This window comes from Neurospora tetrasperma (genome assembly GCF_000213175.1).
Source record: "Neurospora tetrasperma FGSC 2508 unplaced genomic scaffold NEUTE1scaffold_5, whole genome shotgun sequence".
Lineage (NCBI taxonomy): Eukaryota > Fungi > Ascomycota > Sordariomycetes > Sordariales > Sordariaceae > Neurospora > Neurospora tetrasperma.
Window position 1 is genome coordinate 1,901,361 of NW_009799103.1, and position 24,514 is coordinate 1,925,874.

Below are 24,514 nucleotides of genomic sequence, written 5' to 3' on the forward strand. Positions count from 1 at the left end.
GACCGTGGCCAGTCATGCTGTCTCGGGTAAAGGGGCTCGAGAGGTTGAAGATGAAAGGGGCTGAACAACCACCGTTGTCGACACTTGTCGTCCCCCGGTTATACATTCATCCTCACCCTCCAAAAACTCTGCGCTAGCACGTCGGCGGTTTGTGGGGTCGTTGTTGAGCAGGGGTTGCACTGGACAGCCAGCTGCCGGCTCAACACTCATCAGCTTCACTTCTTCAGTGCGGGGAAGCTCGGGGGTTGGACACTGAGACGCTGACGATGAGCTGGAACAGGTTAGTCACTTTGCCACGAAGAGTCCCGGCATCTGGGGTTTGGCTGTTGCCATGCACTCTGGATTTTCTGGGGTTACGATTCGTAATTGTGCCGGTCGCTTGTGAATAGCAGGTTTGGTGTAGCTCTTGCGGGGGAGACTAAGCAGCCAGATCTTAGCTCGTTGGGCGGCTGGGGTATGGTTGCTAACGGCAAGATTCCCCATGGAGAAGGGAAGACTAGTTTAGTGCGTGGGTTCCCATGCGCATGGATGAGTCGAATACTCATGTACCCCCTTGAGATTTGCTTTTCTACAAAAGAAGAGCCATCTCGACTTCAGCAAAGAGATCCCAGGATACATTCAGCCTTCTTCCCTCGTTCGCATCACTCACCCCCTTTGTCCACCTTGTAAGAGGTCGCGTCACCGGCCCCCCTTCTCTTGTATCATATTGTCAATCGGCATTAGACGCGTCAAGATGACTCTCCTTGCGCTCAAGGAAGATAGGCCAACGCCAAAGGCCGTTTACAACTGGCGCGTCTACACATGCGCGGCGATTGCCAGTTTTGCCTCGTGCATGATTGGCTATGACTCTGCCTTCATTGGCACTACCCTTGCGCTGCCGTCCTTCACCAAGGAATTCGATTTCGCCTCTTACACACCTGGTGCTCTCGCCTTGCTCCAGTCCAACATCGTATCCGTTTACCAAGCTGGTGCCTTTTTTGGATGTCTATTCGCTTATGCGACTAGTTACTTCTTGGGTCGTCGCAAATCCCTAATCGCCTTCTCCGTCGTCTTCATCATTGGCGCCGCCATCATGCTCGCTGCTGATGGTCAGGGGCGAGGCATTGATCCGATTATCGCAGGCAGAGTGCTGGCTGGAATCGGCGTCGGAGGTGCCTCCAACATGGTACCCATTTACATCTCAGAGCTTGCCCCTCCCGCCGTTCGCGGTCGTCTTGTCGGCATTTACGAGCTCGGCTGGCAGATTGGTGGTCTGGTCGGGTTTTGGATCAACTACGGCGTCAACACTACAATGGCCCCAACGAGGTCGCAGTGGCTAATTCCCTTCGCGGTTCAGCTCATCCCCGCCGGCCTCTTGTTCTTGGGCAGCTTCTGGATTCCCGAGTCGCCACGGTGGCTTTTTGCCAATGGCAAGAGAGAAGAGGCAATGAAGGTCTTGTGCTGGATACGCAACCTCGAGCCCACCGACAGATACATCGTGCAAGAGGTTTCATTCATTGACGCTGACCTGGAAAGGTATACCCGAGAGGTCGGCAATGGGTTCTGGAAACCGTTTTTGTCCCTCAAGCAGCGCAAGGTCCAGTGGCGCTTTTTTCTTGGTGGCATGCTCTTTTTCTGGCAGAATGGGAGTGGTATCAATGCCATCAACTATTACTCCCCCACCGTATTCCGGAGCATCGGCATTACTGGTACCGACACCGGCTTCTTGACAACAGGCATCTTCGGCGTCGTTAAGATGGTGCTCACCATTATCTGGCTTCTGTGGCTTGTTGATCTTGTTGGCCGCCGCCGCATACTCTTCATCGGTGCGGCTGGCGGATCGCTCTGCATGTGGTTCATTGGAGCCTACATCAAGATTGCTGATCCTGGGTCGAACAAGGCGGAAGACGCAAAGCTGACCTCTGGCGGCATCGCAGCCATCTTCTTCTTCTACCTCTGGACTGCCTTCTACACCCCTTCATGGAACGGTACACCTTGGGTCATCAACTCAGAGATGTTTGACCAAAACACACGGTCCCTGGGTCAGGCATCAGCCGCGGCCAATAACTGGTTCTGGAACTTTATCATTTCTCGTTTCACGCCGCAAATGTTCATCAAGATGGAGTACGGCGTGTACTTCTTCTTTGCGTCGCTCATGCTGCTATCGATTGTGTTCATCTACTTCTCTTTACCCGAGACCAAATCGATCCCTCTCGAGGCCATGGATCGCTTATTTGAAATCAAGCCCGTTCAGAATGCCAACAAGAATGTCATGGCCGAGCTCAACTTCGACAGAAATCCAGAGCGAGAGGAGTCGTCGTCGCTGGACGACAAGGACAGGGTGACACAGACCGAGAATGCAGTCTAAGGTCTGCAATTTGCCTTGCTTTCAGGGTGCTTGAATATGACCAGGGGCGTTGCGAGCTGTGGCAGCCAGCCGCCGTGGATACGATGTTTTGTTTGAAATGTGGGCGATACCTTTGTTGTAATTACTTGACTTTCTTGCCCGAGGTTGAAGAGGCTGATGTGATGACAGCTACAAAGCGGGAGTATACAGTTGCGTTGTCTGAAGCACACTATTGAGTTTCTACAAGTATCCTTTCCTTTTTACGGCACTGTGTTTTGATTGTCTCCCGCATATCTTGGTCTGTCCCGTGGTCAAGGAGATTCTTACTTCACTCTTGTAGATCCACCGAGTCTTTCTGTTTGCGATTGGGCAACGGGTGCCTTTGCTTTTGACAAGACATCCCCACGTTGCAACACTCCGACATCGTGATGTCTTTGCACGAAACAATGTTTGTGGAGCTGGCAGAGTTAAAACGAAGATTTACTATTTCTATCACAACCGATGTCACACCCCGATCTGTAGAGCGACCCTGTTTCCATTCCACTGTCGTTTTACATGCTTAGAGGACCCTGTTATCTCAACTGGTGTGCGATTTGGAAGCTTCCGCCAATTTTGCAGCAATGACTTCCTTGATCTGTTGAATGGGAAGTTCCTCATTTGTACGACCGGTCCAATACTTGTCCTGCAGAACAAAGGGGGTGAGAGATCAGTTGAGTTGTCCTCCACAGTGCAATGTAAGCTCAGGACGGATACATACCTGCTCAATCCCCTGCCAAATCAAAGCCTCCGTGCCCAAGATAACCTGCCACCCCTCGTGCTCCGCCAACGCTCCCAACTCGGTAAACGGGCTAGGGTTATAGCACATCTCCAGCATAGCACCCTTCTCCTCCTTCATCAAGAACGTCTCGACGATCCTCCTCACCAACATCTCCTTCTCCGTCTTAGGCGGGAAATCCGGAATGCAAGCGACTATCGCCCCCGGCCCCTCCAGGCCTTCAGCCTGCTCCACGCTCGCCACATGCACCAGGCGATCGCCGTACCCGCGCTCCGTGCACTCGGCAATCACCGCGTCCACCTCGCTCTTGTCCCGGTTCACGAGGTAGATGTCCGTTGCGCCGAGCCACTTGTGCAGCGCGTACACGGCCGATCGCGCCGCGCCGCCGCCGCCAATTACCAGTGCCGGCCGGCTCTCGTACACCCGGGCGGGGTCAGATACATTTTGAACGAAGCTCTCGCGCACGCCAATCACGTCGGTGTTGGCGCCGCAGTACAGGCGACGGCCGGTGGCTGGGTCGGTTTTGAGAAATAGGGTATTGCAGGCGCCGACATCGCGACATTCGGGAGTCAGGTGGTCAAGGTGAGGGATGATGGCCACTTTGTGAGGCATGGTCACTGAGGCGCCGTAGAAGTCTGGGTGCTGGGTCAGCTGGAGGAAGAGTGGTATAGAGGGGGAGTCGAGACGAAGTTGGGCCCAGTTGAGAGAGAGGTGGGAGTAAACGATGGAGTGGAGGAGAGGGGACATGGAGGCCGCGAGTTTTTGGCCGAAGAGATAGCCATGTCTGGTGTAGGGGGTGATGTCGGGTGTGCTGGTGAGGTGGAGGAGCTCTTGCTGTCGGGGCTGGACGACCGACATCGTCGTCGTCGCCGATGTTGTGGTGGTTGCTGTCGACATGGTGATATGTGCTTGATTGTGTGGTGTATCTGGCGATGAGAAGTCACAGTCACTCGAAAATCAAGATTCGACAGAAGACCGGAATGAAAATAAAGAGAACCTAAGGAATTCCCGAGATCGTCTAACTCGGGAGAGAGATGCCATAAGGCGTGGCTATAAGTTATTCCCCCATTTTCATTACTACTTGGGCGCGTGGAGTTGACAGGGTTCAATTCGACTAAGCATCTCCATCGTAACAAAGCACTTCGTGGAGGAGGATGAATGAGAACGCTCGAATGTCCTCGGGGGTTTGGGGAAGCTGGGGCTGCCTAGTGGTCCGAAGTGGTCCTGCATAAGGGAAAAGATTAAGGATGAGCGTTTTGCCTTTTGGCATGCTCTGGGGATTTCAGTGATTGAGAAGGAAGAGCTCTCTTCAACAGCCTCGGAAGATCTGAACACTTTCGGGTACCTGTCTGTTGCGGGGATTGCTAGGTACCGAGTTGCTTTGGGCAGTCCAAGCTCGCAAGGGCGTCCCAAACTGGAGCCGCCCTACCGCTTAAATACTTACCCAGCAGTCTGTCCACCCCCCCCCCCTTCTTCTTTCTGGGCGCCCAACGGCTTACCCTTTTAACGTATGCACAGAACTCATGTTCTCGGCTCCCAGACATTTTGATGTGACGGGCCCACAAGGCATGTCAGATATCGTTATCCGTCCGATTCTTTTTGGTATCTCGACCTTTGCCAACGGAAAGCGTTGTGGCAACCGATTTTACGCAGCTTCTTATCAGTGTCCACCGGTCCAATTGACACTGTCCCGGAAAAGACGCGAATTCGGGAAATGGAATCTTACCTGGGAGCCGAAATCACAGTCCGGGTAGGTTATAGAGCATATAGTGAACTGTCAAAGTTCTAGACCTGGACCAGCCACTTGGAGTCGTTGTTTCAGTTATACCTACATTCACTCACTGTTGACTTTCAATCATACTTACTTAGACGGAGCAACGCGCCAGAATCCAAATTGTTGCATAGCTGCGGTATCACCAAGTGGCTTCCCATAATAGTTTGCCATTCGATGAGACAGCTAACTGGAAGACCGGTACTCGCAGGTTGGACGATTACACGGAAGGATTCGGTATTCCGTGTTTCATCTGTCAAAAGTCCCTTCCCATATGAATCCGAGGTACTTTGACTGGATCTCGATACAAGCTGGCCAGCGAGGTGCATGTCTTGGGAGGCTGTCAACTGCAGGACGGCCGGCTAAGTGTTTAACACGCAAGGGTGGAAGATGTCTTGTCCCGTCATCCAAGCCCGTCAACATTCGAGGCCATCTGATCGTTAAAGAGATGCTAAATCTTGTGAAACGCTCATAGGTCGCTTACCTTCGGCCCACCCGTTGATGCTTTATTCCGCTCAGCAAACTTCGGCTTCCATCCGGCGGTTCACCGTTTACATCCGTTATCGTTGCGGTTATTGGCCGATTCTTCGCAAACCGAAGCGATGACATCCCGAACATCTGCAATACACCGCCACGGCCGGCGTCTTTATCACACCTCCTATGGGAGATGAAAGTGCCTTGATACCCCTAGTCATTTGAAGATTCAGGATGGGAGACGGCTGGCCGCTTGCGGAGTTACGTTTGAGTCTTGGTTGCAGGAACGCTTGCCGTATTGAATGAGACCACGAGAAGGTCAAATCAAATTTTGGAAAACCCCAACTGCTTCCTCATTGCCTTCACTTCCCATATCAATGGGGCACATCCTGTGACTATCTTGGTGCTTTATTTCCTCACCTTTTGACGATACAAGCTCAAGGACACCGAGGTGATAAACAGTTCTTCAAGGACACTATCTCACCTCAATATCAAGAACCCGTCTCATCATCTCTTATTTCTCCAGGATCCCCCCACCAACAACATCGGCTTTTTTCCCCCTATCCTCAAGACCCATTAACACACTCACTTCGCTGAGCCTTTCGCCATGCCATTAAAGCTAGCCATTAGTTCCATGTCCCTAGGGCGCTGCTTTGCCGGCCACTCTTTGGACAGCAAGCTTGATGCCGCTCAACGATACGGCTATCTCGGTATCGAGCTTTTTTATGAGGATCTGGTCGACGTTGCAGAGCATTTGTCGAACGAGCGTCCTTCTCCCGAAGGCCCTTTTGTCGAAGCTCAGATAGCCGCCGCTCGTCATATTCTCCAAATGTGTCAAGCCAGGGGGCTTGAGGTCGTCTGCCTCCAGCCTTTCATGCACTACGACGGCCTTAACGACAGGGCAGAACATGAGCGTCGTCTGGAGAAGCTAGCACTATGGATTGAGCTCGCTCATGAGCTTCACACCGACATCATTCAGATCCCAGCCAACTTCCTCCCTGCCGACCAAGTCAGTGACAACCTCGACCTGATTGTCTCAGATCTTTGCAAGGTGGCCGATATTGGAGCTCAAGCTTTGCCCCCTATCCGCTTTGCCTACGAGAGTCTTTGCTGGAGCACCCGTGTCGACCTCTGGGAGCGCTGCTGGGACATCGTACAACGCGTTGACCGCCCCAACTTTGGCATCTGCCTTGACACCTTCAACATCCTCGGCCGCATCTATGCCGACCCTACATCTCCTAGCGGTAGGACACCCAACGCAAAAGAGGCAGTCAGGAAGTCCATCGCCAACTTGGTCTCGCGCGTGGATGTCTCCAAAGTCTTCTACGTCCAGGTGGTTGACGCCGAGAGGCTGAGCAAGCCACTACTGCCCGGCCACCCCTATTACAATCCAGAGCAGCCGGCGAGGATGAGCTGGTCGCGCAATTGTAGACTGTTCTACGGCGAAACAGAGTATGGTGCGTATCTTCCCGTGAAGGAGGTTGCTCGAGCCTTTTTCCACGGCATTGGTTTCGAGGGCTGGGTCAGTTTAGAGCTTTTCAACCGCAGAATGTCTGAGGAGGGGCCTGAAGTGCCGGAGGAACTTGCCATGAGAGGCGCTATCTCGTGGGCCAAGTTGGTGCAAGACCTGAGGATACCGGTGGAGGGGCCATTGGTGACGACGCCCCGGGTCTCTGCTTCGCTGTAAATTCAACGCTGGTTGTTCTTACTACTTGGATTATCGTTATAGACTGACTCTACTACTATACAAAATGCTGGGCGTTCTCTTTTTTTTCTCTTTCTTTTTCTCTTGGTACGTTAGTTTTCAAATCGGAGACTGGCACGTGTATCAGGAGTCGGTGACATAGTTCTCTTGAGCCCAGGTTTTTTTTCATTTCATTCAATCATAATTTCTTCATCTCAGTTTCTTCTCGACCTTGACTGTAGTAAGATCTTAGACGGGTGGAAGACAATATACATCCAGGCTCTACATTAATAGGGCTATAATTCCTGACATCAAAGCATGCTTTCCCATGCTTTTGGACTTCCCTTCTTCGGTGTGGATCCAAGCAAGAGAGATCCTAAACTTTGAGCATTCAATCCGACGCTTCATACTAACCTTGTAGACTAGAGGTAAGCTGCTACAATGCCATCAACGCCACCTGATATCACAGATTCAAGATGACCAGCTTCATCTTGTGTATGCAGGTGCCAACTTGGACGTTGAAGATCAGCATCCCATCCCAATGACGTTCTCAAAACTTCATGTGTCTCCCAAGAAACTCCAGCGCAGCACTATACCCAAACGGCCCCAAACCGCAAATGACTGCCACCGCCTTGTCACTCAAGTAACTATGATGTCTGAACGCCTCTCTCGCATGCACATTCGACACGTGAACCTCCACAAACGGAATTCCTGTCCCCAGAAGCGCGTCGCGGATGCCTATACTCGTGTGCGTATAAGCGCCGGGGTTAATGATGATGGCCGACACTTTGTCTCCGGGACCCACTCCTGCTTCCGTCGTGGTTGCAGCACTTGACGGCGACGGTGACGGTGGAGACGGGAAGAATCCCGCTGCTTGATGGATACGGTCGATGATGGCTCCTTCATGGTTGGACTGGAAGGTTGTAAGACGAAGACCTAGCGAGAACGCCAGAGTATGGGAGGCTTGCTCAATGTCATGGAGGGTTGTTGAGCCGTAGATTTGGGGCTCCCGGGTGCCGAGGAGGTTGAGATTGGGGCCATTGATGAGGAGAATGTGACGGCGGGACGCCATTGTGCTTGGTACCTCTGGTTGGGTGCGATGGGCTTGTGGGAGATGGGCGCAACAGGGAATGCGTCCGAAAGATGCCGCCGCACTATACCCAACAATTCACAGGCCAGAAGGTTGAATTGAGATGTGTTTATGTTTTGTTGTTTAATTACGGGTTCCCTCATCATTCCCATCTCTAATACACGGACAAGTTGTCTGCACGACGAGCGGATGAGTGATTACCCGTCCCCGCTCCGCTCCGCTTCCGTGACATTGCTCGTCACTGCACTGATGACCATTCGAAAGGCCGTCATGGGTTTGTTTTCTGCTTCTGCCATTGCACCTTGGATCAATGAGCGAGACCCCCCGTCTTCGATTTGCACGATTGGAACGTACGGAGTGGTGAAGAGGCTGTATTGGTTTAGTGTTCTCTCACATGATACCTCCGGTTGAGTGGCTGAGGTCGTGCAAGTCGTTAACCCCATGAGCCACCAAGAAAGGGTTAGGATTTATCCAAGAAAAAAGGCATAGAAAAATTTGGTACCTAAGGGCGGGGAAGCTGTCAGCTTATGGCTTTACCGAGATCTTCGACTACCCGTGCATCACCTCTTTTCGGCTGGTTAAAGACTCATCCGTTGATGGGCGAACGTTTTACCCAGCAAAAGTCCATCAATGAGAGAGTTCGTCTGCACATGGGCCGCAAGAAGCTGCTGGTATCCGGAGGAAATAGATGAACATTCATATAGCGGAAAGGGTACACACTGCGCGTAGCAAGCTGAACTGGTACACGGTGCTTGATTGAACCTGATAATAGTGTAGTTGACGGAACATCCGTTCAATGCAGACAATTGTTGAAGTATTCACCACCTTGGACAATTCAGGAAAGTGGGCCCTCGCGTTAATGATCACCGAAGTTCCACTATCCTTGATGATGCCGGTCCGTCGAATGAGCTCGGCGGGAGGCCAACCTAGACGTTCTTCGCTTTCCAACGGTTCTAATGTAGGATGCCGTAGGCGGAATCAAGCCCGTCCCTGCCCACCTTGTTAGCCCATGGAACAGCATATGCTGAGGAGTGACAGAGTAGGTCAGAATGGAGATGTTTAAACTCAATCTTGCTATTCAGCTTTTCCCTTGACACCAGCGACTGCTTGTCAAGGACTCTACCGACAACACCTAAGGCTTGGGAGTATGTGTGCTTCATTCCCTCCTTCGATATCAGTGATCAGCAGCCATGACAACAAGAACAACAACAGCAGCTGAGCTCGACGAAATCTACACCTTTGCCGTCCAACTCGGAAAAGATGCAGGTAACCTCCTCATGGAAGCTGCCCGCTTGCGATTCAGCAACAACAATGCCAACCACGACAAGGAATCCACAAGCCAAGAGTTCACCGAAAAGGACTCCGCTGTCGATATTGTGACCCAAACCGACGAAGACGTCGAAGCTTTCATCAAATCTGCCATCAATACACGCTATCCTTCCCACGACTTCATTGGGGAAGAGACCTACGCGAAATCGTCCCAGTCCACGCGCCCCTACCTCGTCACCCATACGACTCCAACATGGGTCGTCGACCCCCTTGACGGCACGGTCAATTATACCCATCTCTTCCCCATGTTCTGCGTCTCCATCGCCTTTCTCGTCGACGGCACACCGGTAATAGGAGTCATATGCGCGCCGATGCTTGGCCAACTTTTCACGGCCTGCAAAGGGCGGGGTGCTTGGCTTAATGAGACGCAACGGTTGCCGCTGGTGAGGCAGCCGATGCCGAAGAGCGCACCGGGGGGTTGTGTGTTTAGTTGCGAATGGGGCAAGGATCGGAAGGACAGGCCAGAAGGGAATTTGTACCGAAAGGTGGAGAGTTTCGTTAATATGGCTGCCGAGGTTGGGGGGCGAGGCGGGAAGGGAGGAATGGTGCATGGTGTCAGAAGTTTGGGAAGGTAAGTCTCTCTTATACCCAGTATCCCCTCTTGTTGGTTCTGGTCTACGAAGTCCTGACACTGAAACAGCGCGACCCTGGATCTCGCTTACACGGCAATGGGTTCTTTTGACATCTGGTGGGAAGGAGGGTGCTGGGAATGGTACGTACAACATTTTTGCCTGCTCACAGTTATTGACTTGGAAGTGTTGACTAACAAGAATGGGATGGGCTTAGGGATGTGGCGGCAGGTATAGCGATCCTGCAGGAGGCTGGAGGTCTGATAACCTCGGCAAACCCGCCTGAAGATTGGGCAACGGCAGAGATACCAGACGTGAAGCTGGGTAGCCGTTTATACCTTGTCGTCCGGCCTGCAGGGCCGTCTGAAGGGGAGACAGCACGTGAAGGGCAAGAAAGAACGATCAGAGAAGTTTGGAGGCGTGTGCGTGCTTTGGACTACACGCGACCAGGTGCTTGAAGTGAGGTAGAAGATCCATTATAATCCTTTTCACTCTATCTTTTTTTCTTTTTTTTGTTTCCATTTTGATCAACGAGTGGCCAAGATTTTCCCAGTTCATGGTGGGATCCCAAAGCAGCAGCGACATAGAAAGCCACAAGCATGACAGGATAAAGGTGACTAGTAACTCACCCTTGGCGCAAACATGACTGACCCAGCATGCCAGTGACACGACACTTGTAACATCCTCGGCTGACGAGTTTAATCTATGCAAGAGTCCGGGCCACAAAGGCCTCACTAGGCTGTCTGACGCCCAAGGTTGGAAGGGGTAACGATGGTTGTTTCGCTGATCAATTGTCATTTCGGTCCTGTGTGTCAGCTCTCGAAACGGTCACCTTCATGCTCAGAACTACCGGCAATGGACGGTGGAAAGGCAAAGTGGTAAGAGATGGGTATTGCCAAACAAAGCGCTGTTTGTAAGCTGGTTAATCCAAACCTGGGAACGAAACGGAAGGACCACCGTGTTTACCCTTCTTGTTGCCCTTTCTCCGCTTCTTTTTTCTTTCCCTCTTGGGGCGGTCGCTGTCGCTATCGCTCCCGTCATCGTCGTCCGAGTCGTCGCTGCCGGCCGGTCGCTTGACACCTTGGTCGGCTTCCACCACCTCCTCCTCTTCCTCGTCTTCTTGGGCGGAACCCGCCTCGGCCCAGACCTTGACGGTCCTGCCGCCACCACTGATCAGCCTGTTCTCGTAGTCGAAGTTTAAAGCAGCAACGCCCTCGACCTCGTCGTGCTGGAATGTAGTCTGGACCTCTCTGCGCTTCAGATCGACAATCTTGATGGTGCCATCGCCGACGCCAACCACGGCCTTCTTGCCCCAGCCGAGCTCATCGGGAACACGGACAATAGCGTCGAGGCTTTCTCCGTCTTTTTTGGTCTCTCCGGGAGCCACATAGATGCGTTCCTGCTGGTCATCCCAGGCGCCACGATCCCATAGGGTTAAGACACCCCCGCCAGTGCCGACAGCTAGAACGGCGTTGTTGCGCATGTGCTTGGGACCCAAGCCGGTAGGGATGACTGTCGAGCACAGCAGCTCGTCCTCCTGGTCCTCCGAGGTGGCCATGATGCCATGTCTCAGGTCGGTGACGGCCAGGGTGGCGCCGCCGGTAGAAACCCACTGCTTGGGGAAACCAGAGGTGCTCTCAGACGAAGGGGGAAGAGGGGTCAGACTGGAGATGTAGTCGGAATGGGGGACATGCTTGCGGACGGGCTTGGGGTTCAGAGAGCCATTCTCGCGGAGGTCGAAGATGTAGAGAGAGCCAGAGTCGGTGCCGAGCAGCAGGGTCTGGGGCGAGAGGGTGTGGAGGATGGCGGGGGTATCGCTCTGACTGCTGGTACTGTTGACGGGGGGCAGGCCGATCTTGGAGATGACGACGCCGGTCTCGGGAGAGAAGTGCTTGACGATGGAGTCGGTACCGGCCGAGTAGAGGGCTGGGACGGCGAATCTGGTTAGCGGGCGCTGTACCCAGGTTGATTTATACGTACAAGGCCAACTTACACTCCCCATCGGTGCTATAAGTCAGAGTGCGACAGCTGCCCTTGTGGCGGTGGGTGCTCCAGACACTCTTGATGACACCCTTGCCGCCGGTTATGCTGCTGTTCTCGTCCTCGTCGTCGCTGTCCTCGTTGGTTGGGATGCGGAAGGTCTCGACGCGGCCGTTGGATAGGCCGACTGTAAGCAGAGGCTTGGAGGGGTGCACCACCTGTGTGAACAGGTCCGCCGAGAGCGGCAGGGTGCAGAGGTTTTCCAGCATGACTTGTTTCTCTGTTTTACTGTTGTTGTTGTTGTTGTTGTTGTTGTTGTTGTTGTTGTTGCGGTTGGCTTTGTTGCTGCGTCTGGGTCAGTCAGGTCGGTGCAGACATACGATGTGGGCCTCGGTGAATTGAGTTGTAGCGAGAATGAGGTACGGATAGGTAGGGAGGTAGGTAAGTACACACCGTTGCCGACAAGCAGGTGACGGAAAGCTCCTTTTTTTTTTTTTTTTTTTATCCTTTTTTTTTTTTTCTTCTTTTTTTTTTTTTTTTTTTTTTTTTTTTTCCCACACTTGGAGCTCGGGTCTCGTCGCCCTTTCTTGATCTTGCCCAGTCCGGCTTGGCGCCGACAGTAAAGCCCCGTGCCATCAAGGTCCTTGATGGGAATCTATGTACTACTGTACACGCATGGTACATACCAAACAGTGGAGTCTGTGCGTAGAGATCCCTAGCCGCCTATGCCAGAGCCACTCATTGAGATTGAGCCTTGAGAGACGAACGGCCCGCCGGGATGCAATGGATCATGATGGATGTCGTCACCGCATCCACCTCTTCCTGGTTTGGAGAAGGTCCCCAATCAAGCTTCACAAACACGCACTGCATTCATTACCTACACAGTACACTACTTGTAGACGACTACTGGACGCCAACACACTACACGCACTGCACATTGAATGAATGACTGCGACCATGACCCGTCAAGATGCCCAACCCATCCATCATCCATTCCTTTACCTTGCTTCCTGGCACCTTCTTCATACACCTATCACCATAGTATATCTCTAATCGATTTCCCCATCTTTGCAACGCATCGAAAATATCTCGGTGATGATCTTCCTCAAGCTTCCACTGCTCTTGGGCGCCGTGATGCTGGCCATGATGGGCGGCTCCGGTGTCATGGCCGCCACCAGCCGCCCTCTTCGGTGCATCATGTATTTGACTGGGTATGTTCCAGTGCTCGTCACTCAACCACTGCACAGCTGATTTCTTCCCTCAATCGCAGCCAGCACCCGGTTGCGCCCCAAATCGACCAGCTCGACCATGTCACGCATGTTGCCCTGGCATTCATGAGTCCCAGCATCTTCAACGATCCTCTGAACCAAGAATGGCCTTTGTTCACCACCGTCCATCATGTCCGCCCCCGCTTCCCCAACCACACAAAGGTCTTGATCGCCATTGGCGGCTGGGGCGACACCATTGGCTTCTCCGTGGCCGCCCTGAACGACGAAACGCGCACTCTGTTCGCCGCCAATGTTGCCAAGATGGTGGAGGCCACGGGCGCTGATGGTGTCGACGTCGACTGGGAGTACCCCGGAGGCAACGGTGAAGACTACAAGCAAATCCCCAACTCGGACAAGCGCTGGGAGATTGCCGCCTACCCCCTCTTGCTCCAGGAACTGCGCTCTGCCCTCGGCCCCGACAAGGTCATCTCAGCCGCCGTCCCGGGCTTGCACCGCGACATGCTGGCCTTCACCCGCGAGACCGTCCCCCGCATCATGCGCCATGTCGACTTTCTCAACGTCATGACGTACGACATGATGAACCGCCGCGACACCGTCACCAAGCACCACACCGGCGTCGAGCTGAGCCTCCAGGCCGTCGATGCCTACGTGGCCGCCGGTGCCGCCCCCCAGAAGCTGAACCTCGGCTTTGCCTTTTACCTCAAATACTTCAAGACCGAGCAAGACGCCTGCGCCCAAACGTCACCAGTGGGCTGCCCCACCGTTGAGATGGAAGATCCCGGATCAGGAGCCGATCTGGGCCGCTCTGGTGCCTTTTCCTGGCACGACGACGTGCCAAAGCATCTCCGTGCTTCCTATGATAGGGCTCTAGCCCAGGGAGTTTACGACGATGGCCAAGGCGGCTACTACTACTGGGACCCCACCGAGGCACTGTGGTGGACGTTCGATACCCCGGATGCCATCAAGCAAAAGTTCCCCAAGGTCATGGAGAAGCGCCGGCTGGGAGGCGTTTTTGCTTGGGGCCTAGGCGAAGATGCCCCCAACTACGAGCACCTGGCCGCGCTGAACGAGGGTCTGGCCAAGTTAAAGGGACAAGTTACTGATGAGAGGGATGAGTTATAGCCACTGTGAATGGGGACTTTGGAAAGGATGCAAAGTGTTGACGGAATCAAGCGCAAATAGAAAATGTTTTCCGTTGTTAATAGGCTATAGCCGAGGAAGAAGGGGGTTGAGACTAAGTAGGTTCTCTCGTTTAAACTTGCTTTCACTTTACTTTCATCCCTTTTCCCGCTGATTTTGGTCCCTACCTTTGGTTTCAGTCATTGCTTTCATTCTACCTGGCATTGACAAGCTGTGTAGCATTCGCCATTTCGTGGCCTAAAACTCCAGCTGCGTTTGTTTTCTTTTCTTCCTCATTAATATCCTCCCCCACCACCGAGCAAATTCAACACTGCCACTTGCCTTCAGTCGATTTCTTCGCAACGAGGACATGCCCTTTTCCCCTCGAGATTCATCCTAATGGCACAACCTCACCGTGAAGTGCCGCCTACGGCTGCCACTTGCCCTCCAGGCGCGTTTTCCATAGGCCAGATGCGCGTCGAGAGCTTGACGCCCACTGTCGTCCGTAAACATCTCATGCCCATAATCCTCCTTCACGGAGACTATCATACAGCATCAGTCAGGAACCTGTTTCCCCCGTCTTTCTGGGGTTAGGCTAACCAAGTGTGATTTGCGCCAGGTGTGGTTCACTAAGCCTGACAGGCGCCCGGGCTGGGCTTATTTCTTTGCCGAGCGCGGACATCGAGTCTATGCTCCGCATCTGCCATTTCATGGCCGTTCCGGTGCCTTGGTTCACTACGAACGAGTGAAAGCCATCACCCCTCAGACCGTCGAGAACCTATACACGGCCATCAACAAGACCAACAACCCAGAATGGCCAGCGGCAAAGACGCACACACAGTGGCCAGGAGTAAGTATATGAAGTGTTAGAAACCATCATTGGACAGTCTCGGGCTGATAGCTAAAACAAAACCCAGAGCGGCGTTCGGGGCGATCCCATTTTTGACGAATATCTCAAACAACTGGTTCCATTGTATATGGACCCCCACGAGCGCCAGGCAGCCGCTCAAGAGGCAGTTGCGAGTCTCTTGCGGTTCCTGAAGCGTCCGGCTATCCTTGTCGGTCAAGGCAGCGGCGCCAACGTTGCCTGGCTGGTAGCCGATGTGGCACCTGACCTCATCCATGCAATCGTTGCAGTCGAGCCACTCGGGCCTCCGTTTGGCTCTGCTCTTGGGCACAAAAATGGACAACTGGGACCGACCAGCACGTTCACAAGGGCTGCCGGCATTCGTCAATATGGCCTGGCGGATATACCGATGCAGTTTGACCCACCGGTTGCAGCACCAGAGTCATTTGAGGAGCTGTTTGGTGGTACATATCCAGCTTTTGAACCCATCCCGGTCAGCAAGTATTACGCAAGGGGTCGGCAAGGCAAGTTCTGCTTCGAACAAGACCCTGCTGGATTACCTGTTGGAAATTCCACCGAATCCAGGGTAGAGCCCCGGAAGCTCATGAATCTGATCGAAATCCTCCAACTTGTGGTAACAACGGAAGCGAGCTTCCACCGTTTCTCGGACTGGGCAACGGTACATTTTCTTCGTCAGGCCGGGGCTACCGTCAAGCATCACAGACTCGAGGAGCATGGAATCCGTGGAAATGGACACCTCTGCTTCCTGGAGAAAAACAGCAACGATGTGGCCAACCATGTGCTCAACTGGTTGCATAACGAGACAGATGTCCCAAAATTACAGGCTCTTGAAGCTCGGCCCTCTCCTTCCCAGGCCATCAGCCCATCAGGCGACCATAGGCAGTCCTTAATTCTGCCCTCTGAAAAGACATGCCCAACGAAACAGAGACCAGTGGAAACTGAGCTGAAGCCGACCAACACCATAGCGAACTCAAGTCAAAGATAAAGCAGAAGGGTACAAACCAACTCGTCTCAGCCTGGCGATGTTCGGACCAGCGACTGTCACAATGCCCCCATAGTATCCACTCCTCATTCCTCGACCGTCGTGAAGACTCAGGTTGCGCGAGGTGTTACCCCCGTACCCTACACACCCCACAACAAACTTATCCAGCAAATTGGTCAAAGCAAGCTGGTCAAAGCACGCTCAGCGAACGGCGAACTGTGGAAATTGCGTCTAGTCCCAATAATCCAACTCCACGTCCGATACAGATTCTTGAGAGACAACGAACATCGGCTTGGGCCAAGCTTCCGACAGTACCAGAAGCCAATTAACAAAGCGGCGTGGCGAACATTTCCGACAAGCAGACGCACATTACGAATAACTTGGTGCAAAGACAACAACTCAGTTCAGTCGAAAGGGTTGTTGTAAAAAGCGGCAAGTGCCTAAATTACTCAAGGGATACGGCATGTAGACAAAGCCGGTAGGGTTCTCCATCTTTTTCTGACCGTGAGGCTAAATTATCCTTCTTGATATCCACGTCTGCCTTCGCTTATCACAGGATATCCCATTCCCATCTAGCTTCCTTGAGTCTTTTCTTACAGGCTCCATACTGCGGCTCATGGATCGCCTCGTTATACTCATAGAGTTCTTAATTAGTGGTATAATTCAGCTGAAATCCCATAAATCATCCGGCCAAACGAGGAGTACCACTAAGATCTGCCAAGTGTTCGGAGGTTCGAACAATATCGTTTTAATCCGGAGCAACCTTCTTATGTATGCTGATATTGCCATGCTTCAAGTAAAGGGTGTGTGGGCGGCCGGATCTGCTGCAGTAGCAAAAGATGGAATAGCTTTGTATAGCATGCCAGGTGCAGTTCGAGTCCATGAGTGCAGCAAATAGACGGCTACTTGTGTGCTCACAACATTGTGCTTGGTTGCATCTAGTAGCCTTTGGTGACACAGCATGACAACCAGTAACTGCCTCTTGTCATGTTGTCTATTCCCCATCTCGCCGTTCTTGTATCTCCCATCGCCCATTCTTGCTCATATTTTCTGCCGATTCATAAACTTGTCAGACCCACATAGCCAGACCAGAGGTCTCAACTATGGCATGACGAATTTCCGTTCTCACCCGAACAATGTCACATCCCCGAAAATGACACCGGTGCTGTTAAACTTGAGGGATTGCCATTCAAGTTCCTACATATACAGTGCTTTCGACCTTCGGCCTCCAGTCAAAGTGCAATTCATTCACGATCTGACCTGGTAGCATGCTCAAATTAGGTTATGGCCCTAGCCAGCATGCGTTCGTAATATTTGTCTGAACTAGCAACCTTTCCAATTATTCCAGGTTTTACCATTTCGAATTGCGATAACATCTCATTGACTCTTTGACACCTTTTTAGCTACTTCTTAAGAAAGCAGACAAGATTGTGATTTGCCCAACCGAGTTGAGGATAGGGTATAGAGGTTCCAGCAGTCATCAAGTCAAGACCATGCTCTCTAGCTCGTCGAACTCATCCAGCTCATCCAGCTCATCTCCGAATAAGGTGTCCTCACTTCTCGCAGACACTTCGGCATCGCACGAGCCAATTTTAAGTGTAGGCTTACCTGAGCACTGCGTACAACATAGATTTTCTTCGACTTCTCACGTAGCGGGTTTTTCTAATCACAACTCTTGGTTTTCTCACGCGATGGCCTCTTCATCTCAGCAGTCTGAGTCGAACAACACTACACAGAATGCCAACGCTACCATCGGTCACAACAGCAACGACACCACCGACAACAACGACAGCAGTGACAACAACAACAGCAACAACCACAACATTGGCAAAAACAGCCAGAATGATGCTCACAATGAGCACGCTCCCGTGGCCATAAATGTACGCTCTACAGCAACAGCCCCTAACCCCGTACAACATATCCATTACGAGTCCCTCCCAGCCCTCAACTTGAACCACCCTCCATTCTACGGCACATATCGTGACTCAACCGACGGCGTCCCGCAGTACCATCCCTTTTCCGACGACGACGACGACGACGACGACGACGACGATGGGCAGGAGTTGGAGGAGGAGAACAGAGAGGAGTCCGAGAATCAGTTCTCGCGAGTTCATAGGGTTGATCACGCCTACAGTGACCATTCTGGCCGTGAGAGGCAGCAAAGGGGCGAGGATGAAAGTGATTCAGGCGGGGGTAGAAGACGTAGCAGGTGGGAAAGGAGAAGAGGGGTTGTCATGAAGATGAGAAAGGCAATGATTTGGATTGTTGTGTTGCCGCTCCTGTTGGGTGCGTTGTGGGTTTGTATCAATCTGTTCAGAAAGGACGAGACTGTGTGAGGAACTTCGAAAAGACGAGTCGTCGTGGATCAGAGAGGGAGAAAATGCTATCAATGCGTAGGAGAGGGTGTTGGAGACCCGACTGGTTTGTCTTGAGAAGGGAAAAGAGTGTTTAGCGGGCGAGTTCGGAGGCAGCTAGTTGTTGCAGTGATGTCTTGATTTGTTAGGCCTGTCTGGCCAAAATATGTAGAATGGTTCGCTTTCCATTATCATTCAATTTTCATTGAATTTTTTTCTGAGGAGAAAAAAAAAAAAGAAAAGAAAAAGAGAGAAAAAAAAAACCTACAAGAAATCGTTGATATTCCTCTTTGAAGTGGTATACTAGTAGTAGTAGTAGTAGTAGTAGTAGTAGTAGTAGTAGTAGTAGTAGTAATGCTGTGTCACGAAGTTAAGAATGAATCAAGCTTTTTGGATACCAACGCATTTTTTGATTGTTTAGGTACTGTAGTCTCTTTATCTGCCTTGATTGTTTATCCACTGTTACTTCGTATGTATCTTTATCATGTTGTCAAAGTCTCGTGATCATTGTGAATAGGTAATGCCATCATTCCTTGCATCCAGACGTTTGTGCTATGCCTGTATTGGACAATGTTTCGACGATTGAGGATTACCCCATAAGAAGTTTACGAAGTCGTCAAGTTCCTGGTCATCCACATGTTTAGACATCGGAAGTTCAGAATAGGTTCTCAGACATTCGAAACTCCTACCAGCTGCCGTGGATGGTTGATGCAAGGCAACAAGATGCAAGAGTGTTTACAGTCCCCGTCGCTTAAGATCTCATCCAGAGTTCGTAGTCACAAATCTGTCATGAAAATTCGAGCTTCTTTCTCCCCCATGCTGCACAGCCCAGCCTACCGGAAAAGGTATTTTACTCGGGCTTCTCTACTTCCGGAAACATATCAGCTTCGAAATAACACCATTCATGTATCCACAAGGCTTTCTCATACAAGATATAAGGTTGAAGATATTTGACCGGTCTGTTGCGTTCCAACCTAGTCGAGCATGCCAGTCGCTGTCCACCGAACCTCATGTTGTTGAAAACTGTAACCTCCACTGGCAGGACTCAGTCTCAGGAAGCCTCGACTCTATCCCAACGTCTCCCGGAGGGATTAGCCTTCGGCAAGGAAACCGCTGGCTCAAAGATTCCCTTGCTGGGGCGACTGAGTGAGACTAAGGGCTACATGGCACATGCTACCCTCGCGGCAAGCCCATCCGTCAGCCATGAGAGGACCAATAAGGACAATAAGTCTTCAGCATTGGCCTCTTGTTCAGTGAAGCTGACTCGGGATGCCTTACTGGTTCTGACCGGTTACACTGCGCCCAACGAAAGCTCATTCTGGAACAGTACGAGTATGGAAAGGCCGGTATTGGCTCGCTGTACTGGGACACGACCGATGGCGTGACAACTTATATGAATAAGCCTCTCAGCTGAGGCGCCGTGATTATCAAGTCGACTAAGTCCCCCGAAGAATCCGCTGGATAATTATCGTGTCGTTACCGATCCAGGAGACATTGAGGTCTCAACTGCGAGGTTCCGTAAGAACAGAGAGCGATGGGTGCTCTAGATATGGTAGCACTAGAGGTTGCTGACACCCTTCGCCGAGCACATCAATGAGGATAGTGAGCTAGCCTCGACCTTGCGTGGGGCTATTGACCCTTTAAACGCCCATCCGTGCTGCACGGCGGCTATGATGTCCCGCGTACTTAGTGGTGTCGTCTCCAGCGAACAGACGGTGTATGGGGCGAACTGTTCGAGGGTGACCAATATCAGCCATTCGCTCTTTCATATTTCGGGTGCTCCGACCGCAACAACATATGCCTCTGGCGAAAGGGTGAGCTCTTCTATCTGTGTCTTACTCATCCTACAAGTCTGGATGCTAACCTGAATCGTGTAATCAAAAAGGAGTACGAGCTGGCAGAATACAAGCGGTAATCTGGAGATGGTTGACTTAAAAAGTTATGTTTTTAGATGTTGTACATAGATTGTATGATTATCTACCAGCAAATGTTCGCACCTGCAGGTGACCAGGACCTCGTTAGTCCGTTTAAGGACCAGCTTTTTTGAGGAAATAATTCGTGATAGTATTTTCCTTTCTCTTTTCCGGTGTCGCCAGGTCCTTTTTCTTCCTACTTCCCGCGCCAACCTCCATCAATGCCATTAGCTCCTCGAACTCCTTCGTGGGTACAATTCCCCCGCTAGCCTCCTTATGTCCTCTCGCAAAAGAATCTCCAAGTCTATGCCTCAGACTCGAATCCCCGGCCGTTTTTACGATGCCGTTTAACAGCTCAATGATGTTCACCTCCCCCCTTCCGCCACTCCTTTCCTTTGCACACTTGGCCACCCTGCACGAAAAGTTCACATTCCCTTCCAGATACCCCTCGTTAGCAGCCATCACCACCTCAAGCCTAGCACTCTTCAAGTGTCCCGCCCACCTCGTCGCAATGACCGGATGCACCTGTGCCTTGCTATTCATTCTCAAAACCGCCACGCGCCCATCGCTCGAAAATTTGGGCGGGACGTGTGTGCACCGTTCCACCTCGGCGTTGACCTCTACCCTTGCCGCCAAGAGCGCCTTGTTAGCGAGCAGATCGACCGGGCTGACGGCCTCCGTCAGTGCCTCCCATGCGGCATGGACGTTATATGTGGCTGTGCGGCGCGGTGCGTTGATAAGAGAGACTGCGTCGTTGATCCTTTTGCGCGTGTACTTCTTGAGCACGACACCCATATCGGGAAAGGGCGGTTGCCACTTGAAGTTTGTGCCCAAATCTCCATGCGTACCAAGAACGGCCAGCCACGCGCACTGCTGTTCAATGGCAGGGTGAAGAGGATGGCATATGAGGTAGGTTAGCAGGGCAGATGTAGATATAGGCGGGAAGTTGCAGGCAGTGACATGCTGAGAACCAGACGGAAACTCGTCTTCGGCAGCCTGGTGGTGGTCGATGATAAGGCTTCTGTGATTCGGGATATTGACAACAGGCAAGGAGCGCCGGGAGCCTTGGTCCAGGACGAAGACGTACGATGGAGACAGCTTTGTCATGGCCGTCCGCTCCGAAGGGTCGTGGATGTTATTCCCTCTTTGGACGAGGTGAGTGGTAATAAGACTTGAGGGCAGGCCAAGAAGGACGAGAGTCCGTTGAAGGATTGAGCCAGATGCGAGTCCATCCGCGTCCTTGTCAGGAACGATGAGCGTTCTGGATTTGGCGGTAGCACTACCAAGTATAAGCAGCCATGCAAACAAAGCGGAGTGCGGTTGGGATCAGACCATTCAAGAATAAGGCGTCTCGCCGCTTCAATCTCCTCCTTTTTGGCAGGCCAGTTGGCTCCTGGGGACTCGCCGCTACCATGGCTGGCTAGCGATCCTATCCGTGCCCGTTTCGAGCTTTGAGATTCCGTGAACGAAGATGCAAGCCGCTTCATAGTGCAAGCCGTGTGCTGGAGCATTCGAGCAGTTGATATGCGACTGGTGGTGGTCCAAAGTACACGAACGTGCTCGGATGTCAGGACATGCGCCCGTCTCAGGGGGAGAATAACAATACCTCTGACGTTATAGGCCGCTCCGTCATGCTTTGTGCAGGTAGGTTGGGCCGAAGAGGATATGTGCTGTTATATATGATGGTGAATGAGTTGAAACAAAGGCAAACCAGCAGAAATGACGTCAGCCACTTGGCTGCCCGCAAGGTTCATGTAGGATTCCGATCCAAGTGCGCTTTCGTTGCACTCCCAAAAGCAATGGAATTGTTTGACTCAAGAACCCGCTTTAATGCATGTTTACACAACCTTCAAGGGCTTCCCTGCGAACGCCTAGAACACCACCAATGACAATATTCATTTTCCACCCAACAGGCGCAGCACGCCCACGAAGCACACTGGTCTACCACAGTCCCAGCTAGCCTCGATGGGCAAGGCGCAACGTGTACAGAAGAAGGTAGAGAGGGAAGACGACTCGACGCCACGCTGTTTGCTCGGCCGGTCTCCAAGGCGAGAGCTGTTCATACTCCTTTCTCTCCGCTTATTCGGCCTTTTCGATCAGCAACTCGGAAGGCTTCACCCGTTGCGCCCACTCACTACACGGAGTTAGTCATGGATGCATGATTTTGATGGAGATCGAGGGTGTCATTCGAGAGCACTTACGTCCAGCTTCCATCATAAACCTTTCTCTTCTCAGGCGATCCAAACTGCGCCTCGTTGAGCGCTGTTTCAAGGACGCAGGCCGTGACGCCGGTTCCGCAGCTGGAGATGATGGGCTTTGATGGATCAACGCCCGCCCTGGCGAAGACCTCCTTCAACTTGTCGGTTGGCAAGAAGGCCTTGGTGCTGGGGTCCAAGACAGCACCGAAGGGAATGTTGATGGAGCCGGGCATGTGGCCCGAGGACAGACCCTCTCTCGGCTCCGGCTCCGTGCCACTCCAGCGACCGGGCGATCTCGCATCCAGGATCTGCACGCTCTTGGAGCCCTCTTTACTGGAGTCAATGGCAACTTGACGGACCTCCTCGAAGCTTGCGACCTTGTCCTCATTCATCTCGGGAATGGGATATGTACCGCACTCAATCGTCCAGACGTTTCCGGATTCGGTAGGGAGACCCTCCTCGATCCATAGCTTGAAGTTGTTGAGAATGTGAACCTTGGGGTGACCAAAGACCTTCATGGTCCAGCCAACACGGGGGGCGCTGAAGATGCCCAGCTCTTGGCTGTCGTAGATGACCACAGTGTCTTCGCGGCGGATGCCGAGCTCACTCATGGCAGCGGCAAAGTCTTTGGAGCTGGGTAGCATGTGAGGGTAAGGGCTGCGCTTATCGATGACCTTGTCAAGGTCGAAGAAGCGTGCCTTAGGGATTCTCTTTTCGATGAAAACGTCGAGGCCGGTGCGCTTTTGTGGGTCGTTTGGAAGGAACCAGGAGGCGCATAGAGGAATGACACGGGGTTCGGATGAGATGGGAGAAGGAGGGGCTTTCTTGAGGGCTTCGTGCAGCTCCTTGGGGGTAACTAGATAGCTTGAGAAGCAGCGGACAGCCCCCGTTTTGGCGGCAGTCGAGCGCATCGAGGCCCGAAGGGAGCTTATGACTCCCACGCGAGCCATTTTGAATATTCCACTTTGTGCTGTCTACCTGTCGGCGGTAGTGATAGGTTGTGTCGAGGATGCGCCGGGCTACCTTTATGGAGAAGCAAGGCGGCGATAAGGGGTTTTCGTAGTGCCGCAGTCGAAGTTGATGTTCGGCGGTGCTGTTGTTTGGAGCAAGTCGAGACAAGCGACAGACGGCCCGATGCAAGGTACCTAGACGTAGAAGCAGAGGTTGAGAGAGGGCAAGTAGATTTGGCGTTGCCTGGTTCCTGGTGTTCGGACTACGGCCCGGAAATTGAGTGCGCGGAAAACGAGCTTGGTCGTATCAGTCTCAGTCACTTGAGGTATCTAGCATGTCTACAAGCTGGCAAGCAAAGAAAAGACAAAGAAAAAAAAAAAAAAGAAAGGGGCCTTGAGGAGAGGAAAGGAAACAGAAAAAAAAAGTTAAAAAAAAAAAAAAAAAAAAAAAAAGGGACCCAGCAAGCCGAAATCTCGTCAGTAGCCCAAGGATGAGAACTGTGGATGCGGGGTTTAGACTGCCTTTGTCATAACTTTTAGCATGGGACCTTGGCTGTTCATGCCAGCGATGGAGGTAGGTGGACGCCCAGCAATCAATATGGTGCAATGTGCAGGGGCCCCTTGGTCTCGGCGCTGTATTACAGACTGGGCTACTAGGGGTATTGAGTATCCGGAAGATAAGACGAGACGTACCTCCCACCACCTGGTGGGCAAGCCGTCGCTCTTGGCGCCAAGTCATAAAGTCACTCCTGTTTTATTGCTTCCATTATAACTTTACAAAAAACTATTATAACGAAATATTGATTAAACTAGTAAATATAGCGCGCCAAGAAGCCGGCTTTTTGGAGTAAAAGGTTTTATATCGGGTTGTAGTGAGGTTAATACAGCGGTCGGAAGAAGAAT

At 52.2% G+C, this 24,514-nt stretch overlaps 12 protein-coding genes across 12 annotated transcripts; 7 read left to right on the forward strand and 5 right to left on the reverse strand.

Moving 5' to 3' along the window:
• Positions 1-724: 724 nt before the first annotated feature.
• NEUTE1DRAFT_85816 (Quinate permease) lies at positions 725-2,347 on the forward strand (the record flags this gene model as incomplete). Its single annotated transcript, XM_009855003.1, has 1 exon — positions 725-2,347. One exon carries the CDS (start codon positions 734-736, stop codon positions 2,345-2,347), a length of 1,614 nt encoding a protein of 537 aa, XP_009853305.1.
• Positions 2,348-2,903: 556 nt separating this feature from the next.
• Positions 2,904-3,959, reverse strand: NEUTE1DRAFT_46730 (uncharacterized protein; the record flags this gene model as incomplete). The annotated part of the gene is made up of 2 exons (XM_009854442.1): positions 2,904-3,008; positions 3,084-3,959. 2 exons carry the CDS (start codon positions 3,957-3,959, stop codon positions 2,904-2,906), a joined length of 981 nt encoding a protein of 326 aa, XP_009852744.1.
• Positions 3,960-5,953: 1,994 nt separating this feature from the next.
• On the forward strand, positions 5,954-7,033 carry NEUTE1DRAFT_139743 (uncharacterized protein; the record flags this gene model as incomplete). The annotated part of the gene is made up of 1 exon (XM_009855004.1): positions 5,954-7,033. One exon carries the CDS (start codon positions 5,954-5,956, stop codon positions 7,031-7,033), a length of 1,080 nt encoding a protein of 359 aa, XP_009853306.1.
• A 253-nt stretch (positions 7,034-7,286) lies between these two features.
• On the reverse strand, positions 7,287-8,102 carry NEUTE1DRAFT_131224 (catabolic 3-dehydroquinase; the record flags this gene model as incomplete). The annotated part of the gene is made up of 1 exon (XM_009855005.1): positions 7,287-8,102. The coding sequence occupies one exon, from the start codon at positions 8,100-8,102 to the stop codon at positions 7,581-7,583; it is 522 nt and encodes a 173-aa protein (XP_009853307.1).
• Positions 8,103-9,264: 1,162 nt separating this feature from the next.
• Positions 9,265-10,512, forward strand: NEUTE1DRAFT_85824 (protein qutG; the record flags this gene model as incomplete). The annotated part of the gene is made up of 3 exons (XM_009855006.1): positions 9,265-10,020; positions 10,090-10,161; positions 10,236-10,512. 3 exons carry the CDS (start codon positions 9,311-9,313, stop codon positions 10,474-10,476), a joined length of 1,023 nt encoding a protein of 340 aa, XP_009853308.1.
• Positions 10,513-10,895: 383 nt separating this feature from the next.
• NEUTE1DRAFT_147992 (uncharacterized protein) lies at positions 10,896-12,868 on the reverse strand (the record flags this gene model as incomplete). The annotated part of the gene is made up of 3 exons (XM_009855007.1): positions 10,896-11,944; positions 12,012-12,343; positions 12,864-12,868. The coding sequence occupies 3 exons, from the start codon at positions 12,866-12,868 to the stop codon at positions 10,941-10,943; spliced, it is 1,341 nt and encodes a 446-aa protein (XP_009853309.1).
• Positions 12,869-13,074: 206 nt separating this feature from the next.
• Positions 13,075-14,496, forward strand: NEUTE1DRAFT_123891 (uncharacterized protein; the record flags this gene model as incomplete). Its single annotated transcript, XM_009855008.1, has 2 exons — positions 13,075-13,209; positions 13,269-14,496. The coding sequence occupies 2 exons, from the start codon at positions 13,094-13,096 to the stop codon at positions 14,347-14,349; spliced, it is 1,197 nt and encodes a 398-aa protein (XP_009853310.1).
• Positions 14,497-14,745: 249 nt separating this feature from the next.
• On the forward strand, positions 14,746-16,199 carry NEUTE1DRAFT_47277 (uncharacterized protein; the record flags this gene model as incomplete). Its single annotated transcript, XM_009854471.1, has 4 exons — positions 14,746-14,904; positions 14,966-15,196; positions 15,264-15,686; positions 15,786-16,199. 4 exons carry the CDS (start codon positions 14,746-14,748, stop codon positions 16,197-16,199), a joined length of 1,227 nt encoding a protein of 408 aa, XP_009852773.1.
• Positions 16,200-17,887: 1,688 nt separating this feature from the next.
• On the forward strand, positions 17,888-18,634 carry NEUTE1DRAFT_123892 (uncharacterized protein; the record flags this gene model as incomplete). Its single annotated transcript, XM_009855009.1, has 1 exon — positions 17,888-18,634. The coding sequence occupies one exon, from the start codon at positions 17,888-17,890 to the stop codon at positions 18,530-18,532; it is 645 nt and encodes a 214-aa protein (XP_009853311.1).
• A 639-nt stretch (positions 18,635-19,273) lies between these two features.
• Positions 19,274-19,964, forward strand: NEUTE1DRAFT_102914 (uncharacterized protein; the record flags this gene model as incomplete). The annotated part of the gene is made up of 4 exons (XM_009855010.1): positions 19,274-19,325; positions 19,378-19,565; positions 19,600-19,696; positions 19,780-19,964. 4 exons carry the CDS (start codon positions 19,274-19,276, stop codon positions 19,962-19,964), a joined length of 522 nt encoding a protein of 173 aa, XP_009853312.1.
• A 613-nt stretch (positions 19,965-20,577) lies between these two features.
• Positions 20,578-21,570, reverse strand: NEUTE1DRAFT_123893 (uncharacterized protein; the record flags this gene model as incomplete). Its single annotated transcript, XM_009855011.1, has 2 exons — positions 20,578-21,484; positions 21,551-21,570. 2 exons carry the CDS (start codon positions 21,568-21,570, stop codon positions 20,578-20,580), a joined length of 927 nt encoding a protein of 308 aa, XP_009853313.1.
• Positions 21,571-21,793: 223 nt separating this feature from the next.
• NEUTE1DRAFT_123894 (uncharacterized protein) lies at positions 21,794-23,741 on the reverse strand (the record flags this gene model as incomplete). The annotated part of the gene is made up of 2 exons (XM_009855012.1): positions 21,794-22,597; positions 22,665-23,741. The coding sequence occupies 2 exons, from the start codon at positions 23,609-23,611 to the stop codon at positions 22,543-22,545; spliced, it is 1,002 nt and encodes a 333-aa protein (XP_009853314.1).
• Between the last annotated feature and the right edge of the window lie 773 nt (positions 23,742-24,514).